General features: G+C 42.6%; 1 protein-coding gene across 1 annotated transcript; it reads left to right on the forward strand.

Annotated features, from left to right (window-relative positions):
- Window positions 1-14,018: 14,018 nt before the first annotated feature.
- Window positions 14,019-17,221, forward strand: LOC145067765 (uncharacterized). The gene is made up of 3 exons (XM_079014821.1): window positions 14,019-14,230; window positions 15,352-17,073; window positions 17,121-17,221. Exons 2-3 carry the CDS (start codon window positions 16,035-16,037, stop codon window positions 17,219-17,221), a joined length of 1,140 nt encoding a protein of 379 aa, XP_078870947.1. The 5' UTR covers window positions 14,019-14,230; window positions 15,352-16,034.
- The last annotated feature ends 682 nt before the right edge of the window (window positions 17,222-17,903 follow it).

Genomic DNA, 17,903 nt, shown 5'->3' on the forward strand with positions numbered 1-17,903 from the left:
CTTCCAGTAGAAATGGGTCAAAGGCACCAATGTCAGCCAACTAGTAAGTGTTATAATAGAGATGATTGTCTTTGTTTAACATCCCAAAAATACAGGCCAAAAATTTCATTTTTAAATACGTCATTATAAAACCAACAGTGTAATAAAACATCTGTAATATCATGTCATGTCAAAACCAAAGTAGAAATAATCAAACGTGTTATCATAAAACAATATCAGAGTGTAATCCCAAGGATCTCATGTGTGGAAAACCATAGTGTGATGCGCTGCGATCAAGTCGACTCCTTTCCTTTGAACACGAAGTACCTGAAACCAAAACTGAAAACCGTAAGCACGAAGCTTAGTGAGTTCCCCCATCATACCACATACCATACAATCATATAACATACAGTACAATCATATAACATACCATACTTGTCAGGCATTTCTGGGGTGCCCGACCTACCCGGTACGGCCATTCTGGGGTGCCGACCTACCCGTGCGGCCATTCTGGGGTGTCGTCCTACCCGTGCGACCATTATGGGGTGCCAACCACCTTTCGGTCCTAACAACCGAACCTCGGGGACTGTTTCACCCCTACCACTACTACTATCACATATCTTAACATAACATACTATCAGACAAATCTGGGGTGTCTGACTACCCTTCGGTCCTAACAACCGAACTCGAGGACTGTTCCCCTCCTACTACCCCTAACACATATCTCAGATCATGCTAGCATATAATCATGACATCACATACTGTCAGACGTATCTAGGGTGTCTAACTACCCTTCGGTCCTAACAACCGAACTCTCCTACTATAACACATCAAGCTAACATATAACATATCAGGTAGTAGCAAACCTAGATGATATCACAAAGACAATCATCTAACATACAACTCCTACCGGTGGGCCGACATTGTGGCCGTAGACCCACCGCTACTGGAAGGTAACTCACCTCACTTTGCTGAAGTCCCGAAGACACAATCACATACTTGTCGAAGTCCCGCAGACTCGACCCCAGCTGCTGGCTGACAGATTCGCGAACTGTCAACACCAAAATAACACCCAATTAATAATTGGGTCCCAATACATAACCAAAAGTACATTCTTTGGATAATTACTACATTACCCTAGCTTGGCTTATTCAAGCCCAAGGCCCAAACCATAGATCCAAAGTCAATTAGGAATCAAAGCCCAACACATGGCCCAATTTTCCAAATTGGGCCTAAGCCTATACATGGTCTCATTCTAAGGCCCAACATCATATAATCATTAAGGCCCAAACTATGGCCTAATTTTCCAAATTGGGCCCAAGCCCCTTACATGAGCCTTACCCTAGGCCCCTTAAATTACTCTAGACCATTTGCTTGATCTTGGATAGCCCATTTAATAACCCAATCATCAAGGCCCAATAAAAGGTCCAACAACACACCCAAGTGAAATTAGGGTTTTCACATAAAATGATGATTAGGGTTAAGTCTTCTCTTTTAACCCATTAAGGACTTAATCCATTAAGTCCAATATTACTTAGATTAATTTCTTGACAACAATTATTATTTAGTATCTCCAGTTATTAAATAATTCCCATGTGTCCCGATTAATTCCCCAAATTAGGGTTTTATTGGCATTGCGGTTCTACCGTCCCAAATGTTAGCCCATTTATCAATTTATTGGGCATTTAGGTCCATTAGGGCTTTATTGGGCCTACTAGGTGTAACACCGTGATTTCCAAAAACAAAATTTTCATTTAAATACTCAATTTAATATTAAGAACACTTGTTTAAAATCTTATTCACATTCGAATTACAAAATATAGTTTCATTTTCATTATAATAGAAGACCAGGATCCTCCAAAATACAACTCTTTCTTCGGTGTGTACAATCGAACCGTTGCCATCCCGCGTTACTGTAAGAACCTGAAACCACATAACATAAACAACGTAAGCACGAAGCTTAGTGAGTTCCCCAATATACCTTACGCACATACGCCTTCCGGCCCGGATCTTTCGATCCACATAATATCGCCTTCCGGCCCGGATCTTTCGATCCACATAACTTTGCCTTCCGGCCCGGATCTTTCGATCCACATAACATCGCCTTCCGGCCCGGATCTTTCGATCCACATAACATTGCCTTCCGGCCCGGATCTTTCGATCCACAAGATAATTGCCTTCCGGCCCATACACATATATAACACATAATACAAATACTCTAACACATAAAGCACATATATCATATATCATACCTGACCTTTCTGTCACATAATACCTTGCCTTCCGGCCCATATATAAGCATGTATATCACGCGTAGCAACTAACTTTCCATTCATAGCATATAAACATAACACACAACACACTTGACCTTTCGGTCACACAATCAAACCCTTCCGGGTGAGGTATAGTGAGAAGACTCACCTCGCGGACACTGGAAGACAGCAACTCCTGAAATCTCTTGCACTTGATCCTCCGAGCTACAAGCTCCCTGTCTCATCATATATCTCTTTTTAATACTTCTATCTTCCACGTTAACTGACCCTAAGAAATCACACCAGTCAACTCTGGTCAACAGTCCATTGTCAGCTCGACTGGACTCGGCGAGTTCCCTGGCGACTCGGCGAGTCTGGTCGTCCTTCAATCCTCTAAGATTCCCCTTCTACTCGTCGAGTATCCTCTTTGACTCGACGAGTCACTCCTGGAAGAATCGCGGGGCCACCCCGACTCCACTCGCCGAGTCTGAAGAACAACTCGGCGAGTCCCAGTGAATCTTCAAGCTACTCGCCGAGTCTGATCATCCGACTCGGCGAGTCCACGCCATGCAGTCAATCGAACTGTTTCCTGAGATACATATATTCCCGAAAAACACACTAAGGGGACTTCTGGACCTCTAATCATCCTATTACCAGGGTATAAACTTTTGTATAACAACATAACAATCCATCTAAACTCCAAATGGGTTTCACAAACCCTAAATCCATGCACACATTCACATAACAGGAAATAATCCGAAAGATTACCTGAATCATGCACTCTCATTGTCCCCAAGCCTCAAAACGTGATTCCCTTGCTGTCCCATAAGCCATAACCTTCTCCTTCTTGGACAATAACTTCCTCAAATCACCAATGATCTTCAATCCTTGTTCTGTATGCCCACAACCGATTTAGGATCCTTCTCAGTCGGCCAAAAAGCGAACAATGGAGGTATAAGATCCCTTATATACTTCCCAACTGAACGGCTAGGGTTTTCCACTGAACAGCGTCGACTCGCCGAGTCCATACCTGGACTCGTCGAGTCCAGTCGCGAACCCGCGACCAAATCTGCGACCCTACTCGGCGAGTCTTGCTCCAACTCGCCGAGTCTCCCCTTTAAAACATCCAAAAATGCAATTTAACAATATTTGAGATTTTGGGCTGTTACAATTCTCCCCCACTAGAATTAGACTTCGCCCTTGAAGTCTCACTCTGAAAATAGCTCTGGCTGTTGCTCCCGCATCTCATGTTTCGGCTTCCCTAGACACTACCGATCTCTCCCGAGGCCGCTACTGAACCAATACCAGAGGTACCACCTTGTTCCTCAGAACCTTGATCTTCCGATCTTCGACGGCCACTGGCCTCTCGACGTAACACAGGCTCGCATCCACCTAATCGTTCTCTAGCAGAACCACAGCTGACTCATCCGCTATACACCTCTTCAACTGCGACACATACCAGTGTCATGGATCCGTCCCAATTCCGTTGACAGCTCCAACGATAGGCCACCCTTCCTACCTTCGCACCTTCACGAAAAGACCCAACATACCGGGGCCCCCCCATTTACCCCTCTTCCTAAATCGAAGCACCCCGTCAGAAATACGAAGTCACTGACCTGAATCACATACTCGTAACGGCGTCTGCCTGCATAACTTTCCTGTTAACTCTAGACGATCACTAACTCTCTTTAACCTGCTGAGTCTGCTTTGCCAACTAAAGCCCGATCTCCGTACTGCACATCACTCTCTGTACCCGAAAATTACCCAAGATGCAACTCTGCTCTAAACCTCGACGATCACTCGACCCATAAGGGTTAGGAAAACCCTGAACCACCGGTTCCCCGATTCAAAGCCCACTTTGCCCATTCCGAACCGACTGAGAGATCCATTCTCCCTCTCAGATCAACTCCCACAAGTTCCCTCTTGCCATCACACACACATACTGAACTAATTCCAACACTCGCAGGTTGAAAAACCCGATACGCTGATGATATCCTTGAACATCTCCCAAGACGAACCACTAATATCCGTCCTATACCCTGATCAGAATCACACTGAGAATTCAAGATTCTCTACTCCCTTGCATCCTTTCTGAGTCTCGTCAGACATCCCAACCGGATGGGTTCCTACTCCACTGCCGCGAACACCATGCTCAAAACCATACTCGAAATACTCTAATCATAACTCTGCTCTGCAGCTTTCACCTTCGTGAACTTGCACCCCCTTCGGAGTTACATACCCTCCTCTTTTCCTTTTCCACGGAACTCTCTTGGACATAATGCCACTCCAACCGGTGCCACGGTGCTTGTCCCAAGCGACACCACCCTTTTTGCGTAACCGCTATTCACATACTCTGGTTCTCATTGCAGGGGCTCCCAACCCCATGCACTCTCTCCACTCATCAAAATCACTGCCTCCGCTAAACAAGATCAATTACCCGGGGCCAGACCTTCCAATGCAACCACACTGCAACATACGCGATCCGCAAATCTCAAACTAATCCAGCAATACCAACAGAGTCTCCAGTATGACTGGACCGACTCTCATAACACATACTAGCCACTCGAGGCTATATCTCTGTGGGTCCGTACACCCAAACTCTGCGAACCCTCAGGTTCTAACTCTGGGAACCTTCCGGTTCCAGCTCTAGAAACATGCACAACATAATCCCGTGGGATTAATGCAGTACAACCCATCACGTACCTCAAACATACCAATACTCTGATCGCATAACCCCGGTTACTTACTCAAGCTTGATCCCGACCTCCTCTCAGGCCTCCACAATCAAATGCCCTAGGTCTGTATCTCGCCCCGCATACTCAACACTCGCTCTCGTCGGCCTATACTTTGCGCTGACAACACTGCTGAATCCCAACAACTAAGCACCCTTACATACTCATCGATCTCCCGGAGAATTTTACAATTCTCCCCCACTAAAGCACTGACTAACTGCCACCGATCGTCATTAACGACCTTGCAGAACAATCCTGTACAAAGAGAACAATTACACACTGACTGCTTCCCACAAGCACAAGCAACCCTCAGCAAAACACACCTCCTCCCTGATCAACCCACTCACAAGAATCTAGTCCTTCAATCATCCACTCCCCGACTGTAGATGCTACCCGACTATCAACCCAGTGCCGCATCTCCACTAACAACCCCCACGAACGATAACCAACTGAATTCTCAACAATAACCCATAACCAAACTCACAATCTGCCCAAAGGACGAACACCACATCGAAAACCCCACAAGACTACTAAAACACCAATTATAACCATACCCCAACCATCAGGGAATAACGAATGCCAAAACGAAAACCTGAAGCACCAATCCATAACCATGCCAGACCCGCGAAACAACGAATACCGCCTCGAAATCCATGCAAGATACCAGCTCAAACAATACGCCAAATCAATGCCAGACAATTAAGACTTCATGAAAGCATCATACCCGCAGCTGTCTCCGGCACTGCTCCGTCTCCCTCTGTCGCACGCAGATAAACACGACCCTGAGCCCTCTGGGGCTCCGCTTCATCCTGTCCTCCTCAAATCCCGAATTGGCACTGACTGCCAACTATCCCGTGCACAGTGCCCCTCCTTTCCGCACTTGCGGCATGCACCACTGGGCCAACAAGCTCCGGTGCCATCTATCTCACACTTCCCACAAGTGTGACCGCTCCGATCCCCCATTCTAACGTCTACGGTCATGGACCGTTCCGGCGCCGACTGCGACTGCATCAGGGCCTGCCTCATCTCACGCAACTGCAACTCAACCTCTACCTCACGCCACATGGCGGCCTCCTGCGACACCAACACGGTCTCGCGCCTCTGCGCAGACACGAACTGTCTGATACCCCCCCCCCTTTGAGCATACTCGGATATCGGGACATCTGAGCCTGCTCCGAAGCGAACTCAGGGCAAAACATCGCCCTTTCAATAAACATCCCGGTGCTCTCAGTCACCGACTCCAAATCCTGCTTCAGCTTAAGGAACTTCCGAGCCAATTTCTCCTTTTCATCCCGCGGAACATAGCGAGTACTGAACATTCCTCTGAATTGATCCCATGAAACCGCAGCCCTCTGCGCATCGGAAAATGACCTCGTGGTCAATCTCCACCAATCCTTCGCCCCGAGCCTCAACAGGTTCAGAGCACAACCCACCCTCTGATCAGCAGGGCATAAACTCGTGGAGAAACACCCCTCCATGTCTGATAACCATCGCATAGCAACAATTGAGTCCTGAACTCCATCGAATGTGGGAGGCTTCGCATAATAGAAGTCTCGATACTGAAAACCCCGACTAGCCCCTTTCTTTGCCGTCGCTACAGCCGCTGTAACCGCCGCGGCAGCCGTCTCTGCGAAAGCCACACATCGCTCATCAAACTACTTCAATCATAGTGGTCCTGATCGACCCAAACAATTCTGGCGACTCAGCCCGCAACAATGCAGCAACCTCATCACGCCGGATCTCGCGAATCCTCGCATCCCGCTCGCTCGTGCTCGTCCGATCGATAACCGGATAACAAGATAGCCACAAGCACCACCCACTACGGACCATGGTACTCATCCCATGACATCCCTCCTCAACATGCTTCGGCGTATGGTACCTGAACCATAGCACCATTCCTCAACCTGCTCCAATGTATATCACTCGAACCACAGCATCTATCTCGAACTGTTCCGATGTATGGTGCCCTGACCATAACATCACTCTGTATCCACTCCGATGTATGGTATTCGAACCATAACATCAATCCTCAATCTGTTCCTTAGGACCTTCAGAATGCCCCCTGTATCAAGTATGGGTCCTCTGCTTTCAGTAGTACGGGCCCATACTACCTGCCACATCTACCCATACTTTCCACACGGACCATCCCAGAGTTCCTAAGTAGCTGATAAACCTGCTCTTTCACCCATCTCATCGCTTCCAGCGAAATCCTCTACTCTACCAGCGCACTCATTTGGCTAGATTCACTCCCTAGTCCCTTCCGCTGTCCTCCCACTTCTTTGCTATCAGCTGCTGAAGAGTTCCCAATGATGCCAGCCCTCTACCTCCTGAGTATCGTCATACTCACTTAGTAGCTGACTCCCATCATCGACAACTCCACAAAGCACAAAGCAAGCAGCATTCGAGCATTGAAGCATACATAGGACTTCCCATCTGTGGTAGCTCCACCTTCTCGGCTCATCCTCGGAAGTACCTCTGTACCCCGTAGCTTTACCCCTTGTGCGTTCTAACTAGATACTCTCACTCATCACATACACACAAAAGCATAACGCACATATAACAGCAAACCCTAGACTAAGGCATCACAAATCAGGCCACTCTAGTCCTAAGATGTGAAATACCTAGCCTGTCCCTAGCATGCAATAATATCTCATAAAGTGCATAATAGATATTTCATAATACAAAAGTAAGGGTATTTTGGGAAATCACCGTTTGGCTCTGGCTGATTGTACACACTGCTCTTTCTTGCTTTCTCTTTGAACTCTTAATCACTTTTAGAAAACCATTTGTTTGGAAAACTTTTTCTTACTTCCTCAGTTTGAGTCCAGATTTACCCGTAGGTGCGTCCGAATCCCTCAAACCAAGGCTCTGATACCAATTTGTAACACCGTGATTTCCAAAAACAAAATTTTCATTTAAATACTCAATTTAATATTAAGAACACTTGTTTAAAATCTTATTCACATTCGAATTACAAAATATAGTTTCATTTTCATTATAATAGAAGACCAGGATCCTCCAAAATACAACTCTTTCTTCGGTGTGTACAATCGAACCGTTGCCATCCCGCGTTACTGTAAGAACCTGAAACCACATAACATAAACAACGTAAGCACGAAGCTTAGTGAGTTCCCCAATATACCTTACGCACATACGCCTTCCGGCCCGGATCTTTCGATCCACATAATATCGCCTTCCGGCCCGGATCTTTCGATCCACATAACTTTGCCTTCCGGCCCGGATCTTTCGATCCACATAACATCGCCTTCCGGCCCGGATCTTTCGATCCACATAACATTGCCTTCCGGCCCGGATCTTTCGATCCACAAGATAATTGCCTTCCGGCCCATACACATATATAACACATAATACAAATACTCTAACACATAAAGCACATATATCATATATCATACCTGACCTTTCTGTCACATAATACCTTGCCTTCCGGCCCATATATAAGCATGTATATCACGCGTAGCAACTAACTTTCCATTCATAGCATATAAACATAACACACAACACACTTGACCTTTCGGTCACACAATCAAACCCTTCCGGGTGAGGTATAGTGAGAAGACTCACCTCGCGGACACTGGAAGACAGCAACTCCTGAAATCTCTTGCACTTGATCCTCCGAGCTACAAGCTCCCTGTCTCATCATATATCTCTTTTTAATACTTCTATCTTCCACGTTAACTGACCCTAAGAAATCACACCAGTCAACTCTGGTCAACAGTCCATTGTCAGCTCGACTGGACTCGGCGAGTTCCCTGGCGACTCGGCGAGTCTGGTCGTCCTTCAATCCTCTAAGATTCCCCTTCTACTCGTCGAGTATCCTCTTTGACTCGACGAGTCACTCCTGGAAGAATCGCGGGGCCACCCCGACTCCACTCGCCGAGTCTGAAGAACAACTCGGCGAGTCCCAGTGAATCTTCAAGCTACTCGCCGAGTCTGATCATCCGACTCGGCGAGTTCACGCCATGCAGTCAATCGAACTGCTTCCTGAGATACATATATTCCCGAAAAACACACTAAGGGGACTTCTGGACCTCTAATCATCCTATTACCAGGGTATAAACTTTTGTATAACAACATAACAATCCATCTAAACTCCAAATGGGTTTCACAAACCCTAAATCCATGCACACATTCACATAACAGGAAATAATCCGAAAGATTACCTGAATCATGCACTCTCATTGTCCCCAAGCCTCAAAACGTGATTCCCTTGCTGTCCCATAAGCCATAACCTTCTCCTTCTTGGACAATAACTTCCTCAAATCACCAATGATCTTCAATCCTTGTTCTGTATGCCCACAACCGATTTAGGATCCTTCTCAGTCGGCCAAAAAGCGAACAATGGAGGTATAAGATCCCTTATATACTTCCCAACTGAACGGCTAGGGTTTTCCACTGAACAGCGTCGACTCGCCGAGTCCATACCTGGACTCGTCGAGTCCAGTCGCGAACCCGCGACCAAATCTGCGACCCTACTCGGCGAGTCTTGCTCCAACTCGCCGAGTCTCCCCTTTAAAACACCCAAAAATGCAATTTAACAATATTTGAGATTTTGGGCTGTTACACTAGGCCCACTAGAATGTCATTAAGCCCACTAAGGTTTTATTGGGTCAATTAGAATCCATTAGACTCATTAGGATTTTCACTAAGCCCATTAGGCTACATTGGGACCATTAGCCTAACAAGGCCCATTAGGGTTTCAAGCACCCCAAACGAATCACACTTGACGAGGCAAGACACACCGCCACCCGAAACGGCGGCCGGTGTGATGGTTTTTAGCCATAAGAACATCCTATGTGCTCATGCAATCCTAATGCTTGGATCTAGGTTTCTCTATTGTACATGTAATTCATCCAAGACTTTAAACCCTAGTTCTAGCATACAATTAATCATATTAACATGAGAAAGAGGTTTAGATCTTACCTTGATTGTTATGTAGCAATAACAATCACAAATCCTCCTTGTAATGACTTTAGAAAGCTTAGAGTCACAAATGTCACTCCTCTAATGGTTCACAAACACCAAGAGCAAGAGGATGAAGAATAAGGAGAGAGAAGGCTGCCCAAAACCGTCCAAAACCCTAAGGACTTACTTCCACACGTTTTTGGTGCTCTAGGGATCTTTAAATAGTGAGGCTATTAGGGTTATCTAACAAGGAAACCCTAATTTGGACGCTTAGGCCCTAAGCAACCCATGGACTTCTTCCTTAAAGGCCTAGGATGATTTCTAATGGGTTTCCCCATAGAATTCGTCCACCCCTTTAATATGGAGTCCATTAGCTCAATATTCAACTATCATACAATTGACAGTTCTAGTCCCTTAAGTTTAATTAATGTCTTTTAGCCACAAAATTAATTCCTAATTAATTATTGACTAATATTAATTAAACAATATGATTTCTCCTTTAATATATTATTCTCATAATATATTAATAAATCATAATTAATCCTTTCTCTCCATAATTCATCCTATCAAGTTGCTTTGGTGAAGGCAACCCAAAAGGACCATGCACCATCAGGTCAAGTACATACCAAAATAGTTATCGACTTAGACACTAATCCAACAGTCTCCCACTTGGATAAGTCTAATAACTATTCTGCGTATGACTTCAGATCCTGATCTGCAATCGTAGCTTTCCAAAGCTGTTGTCAACTCTGATTTTATCAGATACGCGTGTCCTTTAGATAAGGGATCATATATTCCTCCATTCTAGATATCGTATAGATATGAGACATGAACTTAATCATTCCCTCTATACTATTTCCCGACTTCCGATTTATGACGACTGGCAACAGACTACAATTGAACCATCAATTTAGTCTCGGCTCAGCCAAGCGCTTAGGTGCCATCACTAAATCATCGAGGGGCCCAAAGATATCGCTTTTATCCTACTTTGGATAAAAGGAATGGATAAACTTTGACTCAATGCTCGCTTTCACTCACTTACCGAATCACACACAACAATATGTTTTATAACACCAAGTTACTGGTGCGTTTACATATTATCAATGTGCAAACGATTCGCAAGATACAACTCACACATCTCGGTTTCAAGAATATAAGATGTTATCGTCTTACCAATCACTCGTGATACAATTCATGAAGTGATCCAAGTGAGTGTGGGTTTAATCCAATGCTCAAATCATATTCATAAGCACTCATGAACGTTGCAGCAAACAATTGCTTATGTCTAATACACTTTAGACAATCCACACACCAATTCACGAAAATCTTCGTTCATACCTACTTCCAACATATGAACGATTGTGGTCCGTTCGAATAATTTGACTGTTCTGAACCAATTAAATTATTCAGGAAGTCAAAACATGCAAAGTGAAACACAAGAATAATACTAATCCCATATGTCCTCAAACCTTTGAGTATAAATAAAACACCTTTTATTTATCACCATATCGATTACTCATTATTTGTTGTTTCGGGTAATCAACTTCTTACTTGAATTATAACAATACTTGTCCCATGCTCTTAGCATGCACACAATGTTTACCTATGGTCCTTACATTGTGAAATAGATCAAATGAACACATTTCCAATCATACTCATTTCACAACTCCTAATCCTTTTCACAAGTGAAAGAATATCAAATTCTTACCACTTATAGAATATGCTAGATGCTAACATTTTATGTAATGATCCTTTCACAATGTCATAGTACAAAAGTCACAATAACTATTGCCAATGAAATTACAAAGTCCTCTATCTGAGATTGTTACAATACAATTCCATAGACGTGATGTCTCTCACTCAAAGTACATTCCTTGAACATCCTTTTGCATAAAATTTTCTAATCTAGACAAAGACACTCAATATCCAACTCCTAATATGGAATCATTTCCATATTTTCCATATGACAACTCATTCTTAATAGAATCTTATCTATTCATAATAATGTCGATATGGTCCATCCAATACTATACTTCCAACTACTCACAAGCGACCAATCCTCGGCGAACTTTGGATTGTCCTTTGATAGTTGTTTAATTATCTTAGTCAAAACCGATTCTTGTCCTTTTTCCCTCTAAATGCGCTAGACATTTGAAAATTTTTAGAACGGTTAAATATTATAACCCTTGCAATCGATCCTATACCCGAAGCGTATGGGACACGATGCATAATGTCTTACATAAAGATATGATACTTTATCAATCTTCTGCCATAATATTTAATGTGTCACATTCTCACAATTCGAACTATGAAGAGGGATGCCATGATCATAATAGAAATTTAAGAACGCACTATGTATCGTTGACTAAATTTATTAACATTCCACAACCTAAGCCTTTATATTTGAAATGAAGCATAATATTCTCTCCCTTAATTATAGCAAAACAACTTTTCAATCCTTACGACTTTGCAAGGTATAACTCTTGTTTTCTATAATTAATATTGCTAACTTGCAATACTTACCCTAATAATCATACAAGCACAACATTTATGCTCCCACTAGCTTTGACATGTATTCAGAAAATAGCTTAACTTCCAGAAAAACAATACCTATTGAATTTCTTAAGTTCATATTTCTAATACTTAATGCTTTGATAATCCTTTTATCTAAGCTTCTCAAACTTATACACTTTTGCCTTAAATAATTCACATGTGTGTCTAAACAATTCAGACTAATTGTCAAATCTCACAATTCAAATCATGGAAAGGGATATCGTAACCATAATCGAATTCGAGACTCCAATTTTCACAATCACTATTTTCTTAAAATCTCTCTTAGTGAAAGCATTTCCTCACAGTCATTTCTATGAAGGAGGGAATCTTATGACACTTAGATTTTAATGGTGTATGTGTTCCTATCCATGTGAATTTGTCAAAACCAAAGTTTACGACAAATTCAAACTCATATGGACCGAGCCTTCTCAATCTTGATTTCTTGCCTTATGGTAACACGAGTGCTCACCATGTCTTCCAAGTAGTTAAGCAGCTCACCCTTTCCTATCAATGTACTTTTCATTGATCAAGGTGCTTGCCTTTTATGCGTTCAAATGAGAACTCATAGAACTCATATGCATAATTAACTCGATTGGAACGACACAGAAACAAGATAGTGTCAACACGATAGGTTGTAAACCTCAAGTCGTGTGCTAGTAATGTTCGATAAGGTTTATTTTGATTTGTTCTTGAACCCTTTCAAGACCATTATGTAACGCCCGTAGATCAGGGCTAGTCAATTTAGAGACGATAGGCGTCAAAAATGAATTTTTGATGAAAGATTATTTAGAATGAATAATCTTAACTAAGTTATAGTATATGTTACAAGGTTTCCGTACATATAAAGAACACCGAAATCCGAGTTATAACGAAGAAGTTATGACATGTCGAAGTTTCGCGACAGAACCGGCACGACACAGCGCGACGTAAAAAGTGAATTTACGTTAGAGCAATATTTAGCCTTAGCAATCTAAATGAAAGTCGTAGAATACGTTAAACCATGAGCGTGCATAAAAAGAACGCCCAAATCTGACTTCGTATGAGGAAGTTATGATTTTTCGAAGTTTAGACTTAGCAGTATGCAGCCCGAATGCTCGATTTGAGACCGAGCGGTTTCTAGCCGAAACAATCTAAATGAGAATTGAAGATCTCATTAATTGTAGTAAAACGATAAAAAGATAGGCGAAAACGGACGTCGGATGAAGAAGTTATGATTTTATAACGAAGTTTTCCTGTCCCGGCCTACTAAAAATAAATAATTAAAATAAAGTCAAAATTAGCCGACGAAGTCTAAATGAAAGTTGTAGATCGTAGTCTCACCTACGCGTGGATATAAAGAACGTCGAAAACGGAGTTCGTATGAGGAAGATATAAATTTTTGAAGTTTATTTAATAAATTCGATACTTAATTTAAATAAAAATTGGCTGATATTATCCATGGGGGGAGTCAGCGACCTTATCGTCGTTACGCCCTGCGTAACCTGAGAGTACGCCCCGCGTAAATCGGCCTTCCAGACCCTATAAAAGGGAGTCGAGTGCAGCCGATTCATTTGCTAATTTCTTCCATTTTTCTTGCGTTTTTGCATCGATTTGCGTGCTAGAAATACCCCGAAGCCCTGGTATCATACTCGAGCCCCGAGGCGAGTCCCGAGATCCCGAAGATCCCGAGAAGTGCGGTTCCCGAGCCGAAGCTCTGCCCGCGAGAAGTTCGATTTTTGTAGAGATCTTCCAGATCTACCGGAGAATACTACTTCTGCGAGTCGTAGTGCTGTCCGATCATCTTCTAATCAAGTGAGTGTGTGGTTACTTTCTTCTAACGCATAATTATAAAGTATTTTATACGAAATACGTGTTATGTGTATAGTTTTGTTGTTATGTGTGTGAATGTATATTCACTTTCTTCTATCTCATAGATCTGATTTATTCTCTATGAAATACGTGTTATGTGGGTGTGCCTCATCTGTTATGTGGAATAGGTATTGAATGAGAATGTTATACAGGTTTCAAACTATGGATAAAAATATATATTTTTATCTACTAATATGTTGGGTAGAACATGGGGAGACAGTTGATGTGTGATAAACAGATGAGAGGCCCCGATGTTGTTGTTGTTGATCTAGTTATTCAGCGAGTATGGATTAGATCAAGAGGTTAGTTTAGATCCGTGAGTAGGGATCAAATCAAGAGGTCAATTTAGATCCGTGAGTAGGGATCAGATTTAGAGGTTAGTTTTAGATCCATGAGTATGGATCAGGTAAAGAGATAAACTTGCTATTAGTCCGGGAGTATGGATTAAGACTAAGTTAATTGTCCCTAGTCCGGGAGTATGGATTGGGCACAGTTATAGATCCGGGAGTATGGATCAGATATGGATTAAGATTAAGATAACTGTCCCTAGTCCGGGAGTATGGATTGGGCACAGTTATAGATCCGGGAGTATGGATCAGATCAGGATTAAGGTATAGTTAATTGTCCCTATTCCGGGAGTATGGATTGGGCACAGTTATAGATCCGGGAGTATGGATCAGATCAGGATTATGGTATAGTTAATTGTCCCTATTCCGGGAGTATGGATTGGGTACAATTATTGATCCGGGAGTATGGATCAGATCAGGAGGTAGTTTTAGATCCGTGAGTATGGATCAGGTAGTTTTAGATCCGTGGGTATGGATCGGGTAGTTTTAGATCCATGAGTAGGGATCAGGTAAAGAGGAAAAATATTAGATGCGAGAGTTTAGATCGTGTCATTGTGAGGATCAATGGGGTGGGTTAAGAGTTGTCTTTATATGGTGAAATTGTGCAGGTTTGAATGTTCTATATTTATAAATATATGATATAACATTGTGGGATGAAAACCCTATATGCTCACCAGGCTCCCAAGCCTGACCCACTCAGTTTTCTTTGTATCACAGGTATTAGTACGAAGACATATTTCACAGAGAGATTTAAAGGAGATATAAATCAATTGTGTAATTAAATGTAAGTTCTGTTTATGCTTATATGTCTGTATCGGAACATGACATCCCGAGGTTTTATTATTAAATGAAAATAAATTCTCTTTGAGAAATGTTTTGATAAGTTATTATCATATTTTGTTTTGGGAACAAATTCCGCAACCGTTTTCTTTAAACGATTACTCTGATTTATAAAACAAAGCATAAACAAATCGGTCTTTTCTGGCCGTGAAAAATGGGGATGTCACAGTTGGTATCAGAGCATTAGTTTAAGCGAACTAGGAATTTGTAGGAAATTTCTAGACTTAAACTTAGAATGCTAAGTAATGATTGTGAGGAGTGTGTCTAAAATATGTTAGGTAGTACACCTAAATTGACACAAGCACTAGTTCATTTTAGGAATGATGCCTAAAATGCTTTTATGTGCTAAATGTTTTGTGTGATAGCTATATTGATGCTATTATTTGTTCGGATCTATGGTCTATTGCCGACCAGATCTGGAAACCTTATGTGTTTAGGATTCTAAGCGTACGTCTACGATATTAGAACTAGCATGTAAACGTTTCGGAGTGGTAAGGATGATTTGAATATCTATCGTGAATAAGGATCTAATTTCACCTTATTGGGTGTGTAGATCAAAAATGGTGAGAACAAGAAGTGGGGTTGGAAATGCTGATGAAAACAGGAATCAACCACCTGTGGTTGAGCAAGCACCTGTTGTAGCAGCAGCACCAGAGCCGATGACAATGGCTGGGGTGCAAGCGATGATACAGATGATGTTGGATCGCCAAATGGAGGAGACAAGGCGATTACTCCAACAGAATCGTGAGGAAGTGTCACTTCAAGTGGAAGAGCCTGAAGTGAATGGAGGGCATTCAGAGGGAGGTAACTACAGTGGGACGGTTGGACGAGCAGAACCCCCAGTAGTAGAAAGGAATGACCCAGAGAGGGAAAGAAACAGGGATGGGCGTATGTATAAAAATTTCTTGGGCGCCAAACCGCCAAGTCTTTCTGGAAGCCCAAAGCCTGTTGAGATTATGGACTGGATCTCCGAAATGGAGATGGTGTTTGAGAGTTGCGACTGTAGCAACAAACAGAAGACTGTCTTTGCAGTTAGACAACTAAAGACCGGAGTCTTGAGCTGGTGGAAGTTACTGGCAGATATGATGCCTCGAGGGGAAGCCCTGAAGATGTCTTGGGAATCATTCCTGGAGCAGTTAAAGATGCAGTACTGCTCAGAGATAGATCTGATTGATCTGAACAATGAATTCCAGAACATGAAGAAAGGTAAATTGAGCATTGATGATTATGCTACTACATTTACCGAAAAGATGAAGTTATTTCCATACTTAGTGCCATCTGAACTCTCAAAAATTGAGAGGTTCGCAAATGGACTGCCTGCCGACTTTGGCCCAACGGTCAAGATGGCAACTACTTTGAAGACAGCAGTCCGAGCAGCTAAAAATGTGGAGACCCAGTTAAAGGAAAGGGGTCTGGAGAGAAACGAGGTGGGTGAGAAAAGAAAGATGGAAGGATCTTCAAGGTCCGATGAGAAGAGAAAATTTTCGAAGTATGATTCGAAGAAGCTCGAGGGAGGAGCACAATGGTGTGACAAGTGCAAAAGGAAGCACATTGGTGAATGCTCTAAAGAAATGACCTGCTTTAAATGCGGGAAGATTGGTCATTACGCCAGCAAATGCCCAACCAAAAGAGAAGTCTGTTTTAAGTGTGGCGAAGAAGGGCACTTCAAGCAAAACTGCCCAAGAAGAGAAGAGGCTATAAGGCCAAATGCACCACCAAAACCAAAAGCATTCCACATGATCCTTGATGAAGCAGATGGCAATGCAAGGAATCAGGAATGAGGATTTTATATCCAAAGATCAAGATATAAAGTAGCGATATGAAAAGTAACATGTGGTGTAGCCTATTAGAGGCATAGTATAGGGTGAACTTGAACTTTTGTGTAACCGTTTCAAGGAAATAATATAAACCCTAGTTTTGCTATCTGATGTGTTGATTGATTATGTGATTTTCTTGTATGGTGACTTGGTCGACTGCGGGACAATACTTGGGACGAGTATGAGTAGGTGTGAAAGGTAGTAGATGCATATACTACCGGAAGCACAGGACTCGCACTTGGATCAGGGAAAGTCGCAAGGTTACCAAGAAACTAGTGATTGATTCCATTTTATTCTGGTATGTCATTACCATTTTTTCGGTGATGACTAGTAAGATGGTTCTTGTTCCGACCCTAGTGGTCATGTTTAATTTGAGTTCGACTACGAGGAGTATGTTACGTGGTCTAGAGGACCAAGTTAGATGTAACATCTGACTTAAGTCAGAAGGTTGAAGTTAATGCGATTGATAGTCTCGCGCTCGTTGTTAAAAGAAGTTTGTAGGCAGAAATGCTACATGCTGAAATGTGATTATATCACATTAGAATATGAAGGAAGGTATATTCCATTTTGGAATTTAACTCTAAGAGACCTGAGTCTAAGCATTGCATCATT

This window comes from Lactuca serriola, chromosome 8 (assembly GCF_051521515.1).
Source record: "Lactuca serriola cultivar US96UC23 chromosome 8, Lser_US96UC23_V15, whole genome shotgun sequence".
In the NCBI taxonomy this organism is placed as follows: Eukaryota; Viridiplantae; Streptophyta; class Magnoliopsida; order Asterales; family Asteraceae; genus Lactuca; species Lactuca serriola.

Excerpts from the sequence above, each read along its gene's own strand:
- LOC145067765 (XM_079014821.1), top strand. The coding sequence starts at position 16,035 with ATGGTGAGAACAAGAAGTGGGGTTGGAAATGCTGATGAAAACAGGAAT. Across the intron at positions 17,074-17,120 it reads CTTTAAATGCGGGAAGATTG|TGTGGCGAAGAAGGGCACTT; the intron begins GTCATTACGCCA and ends GTCTGTTTTAAG.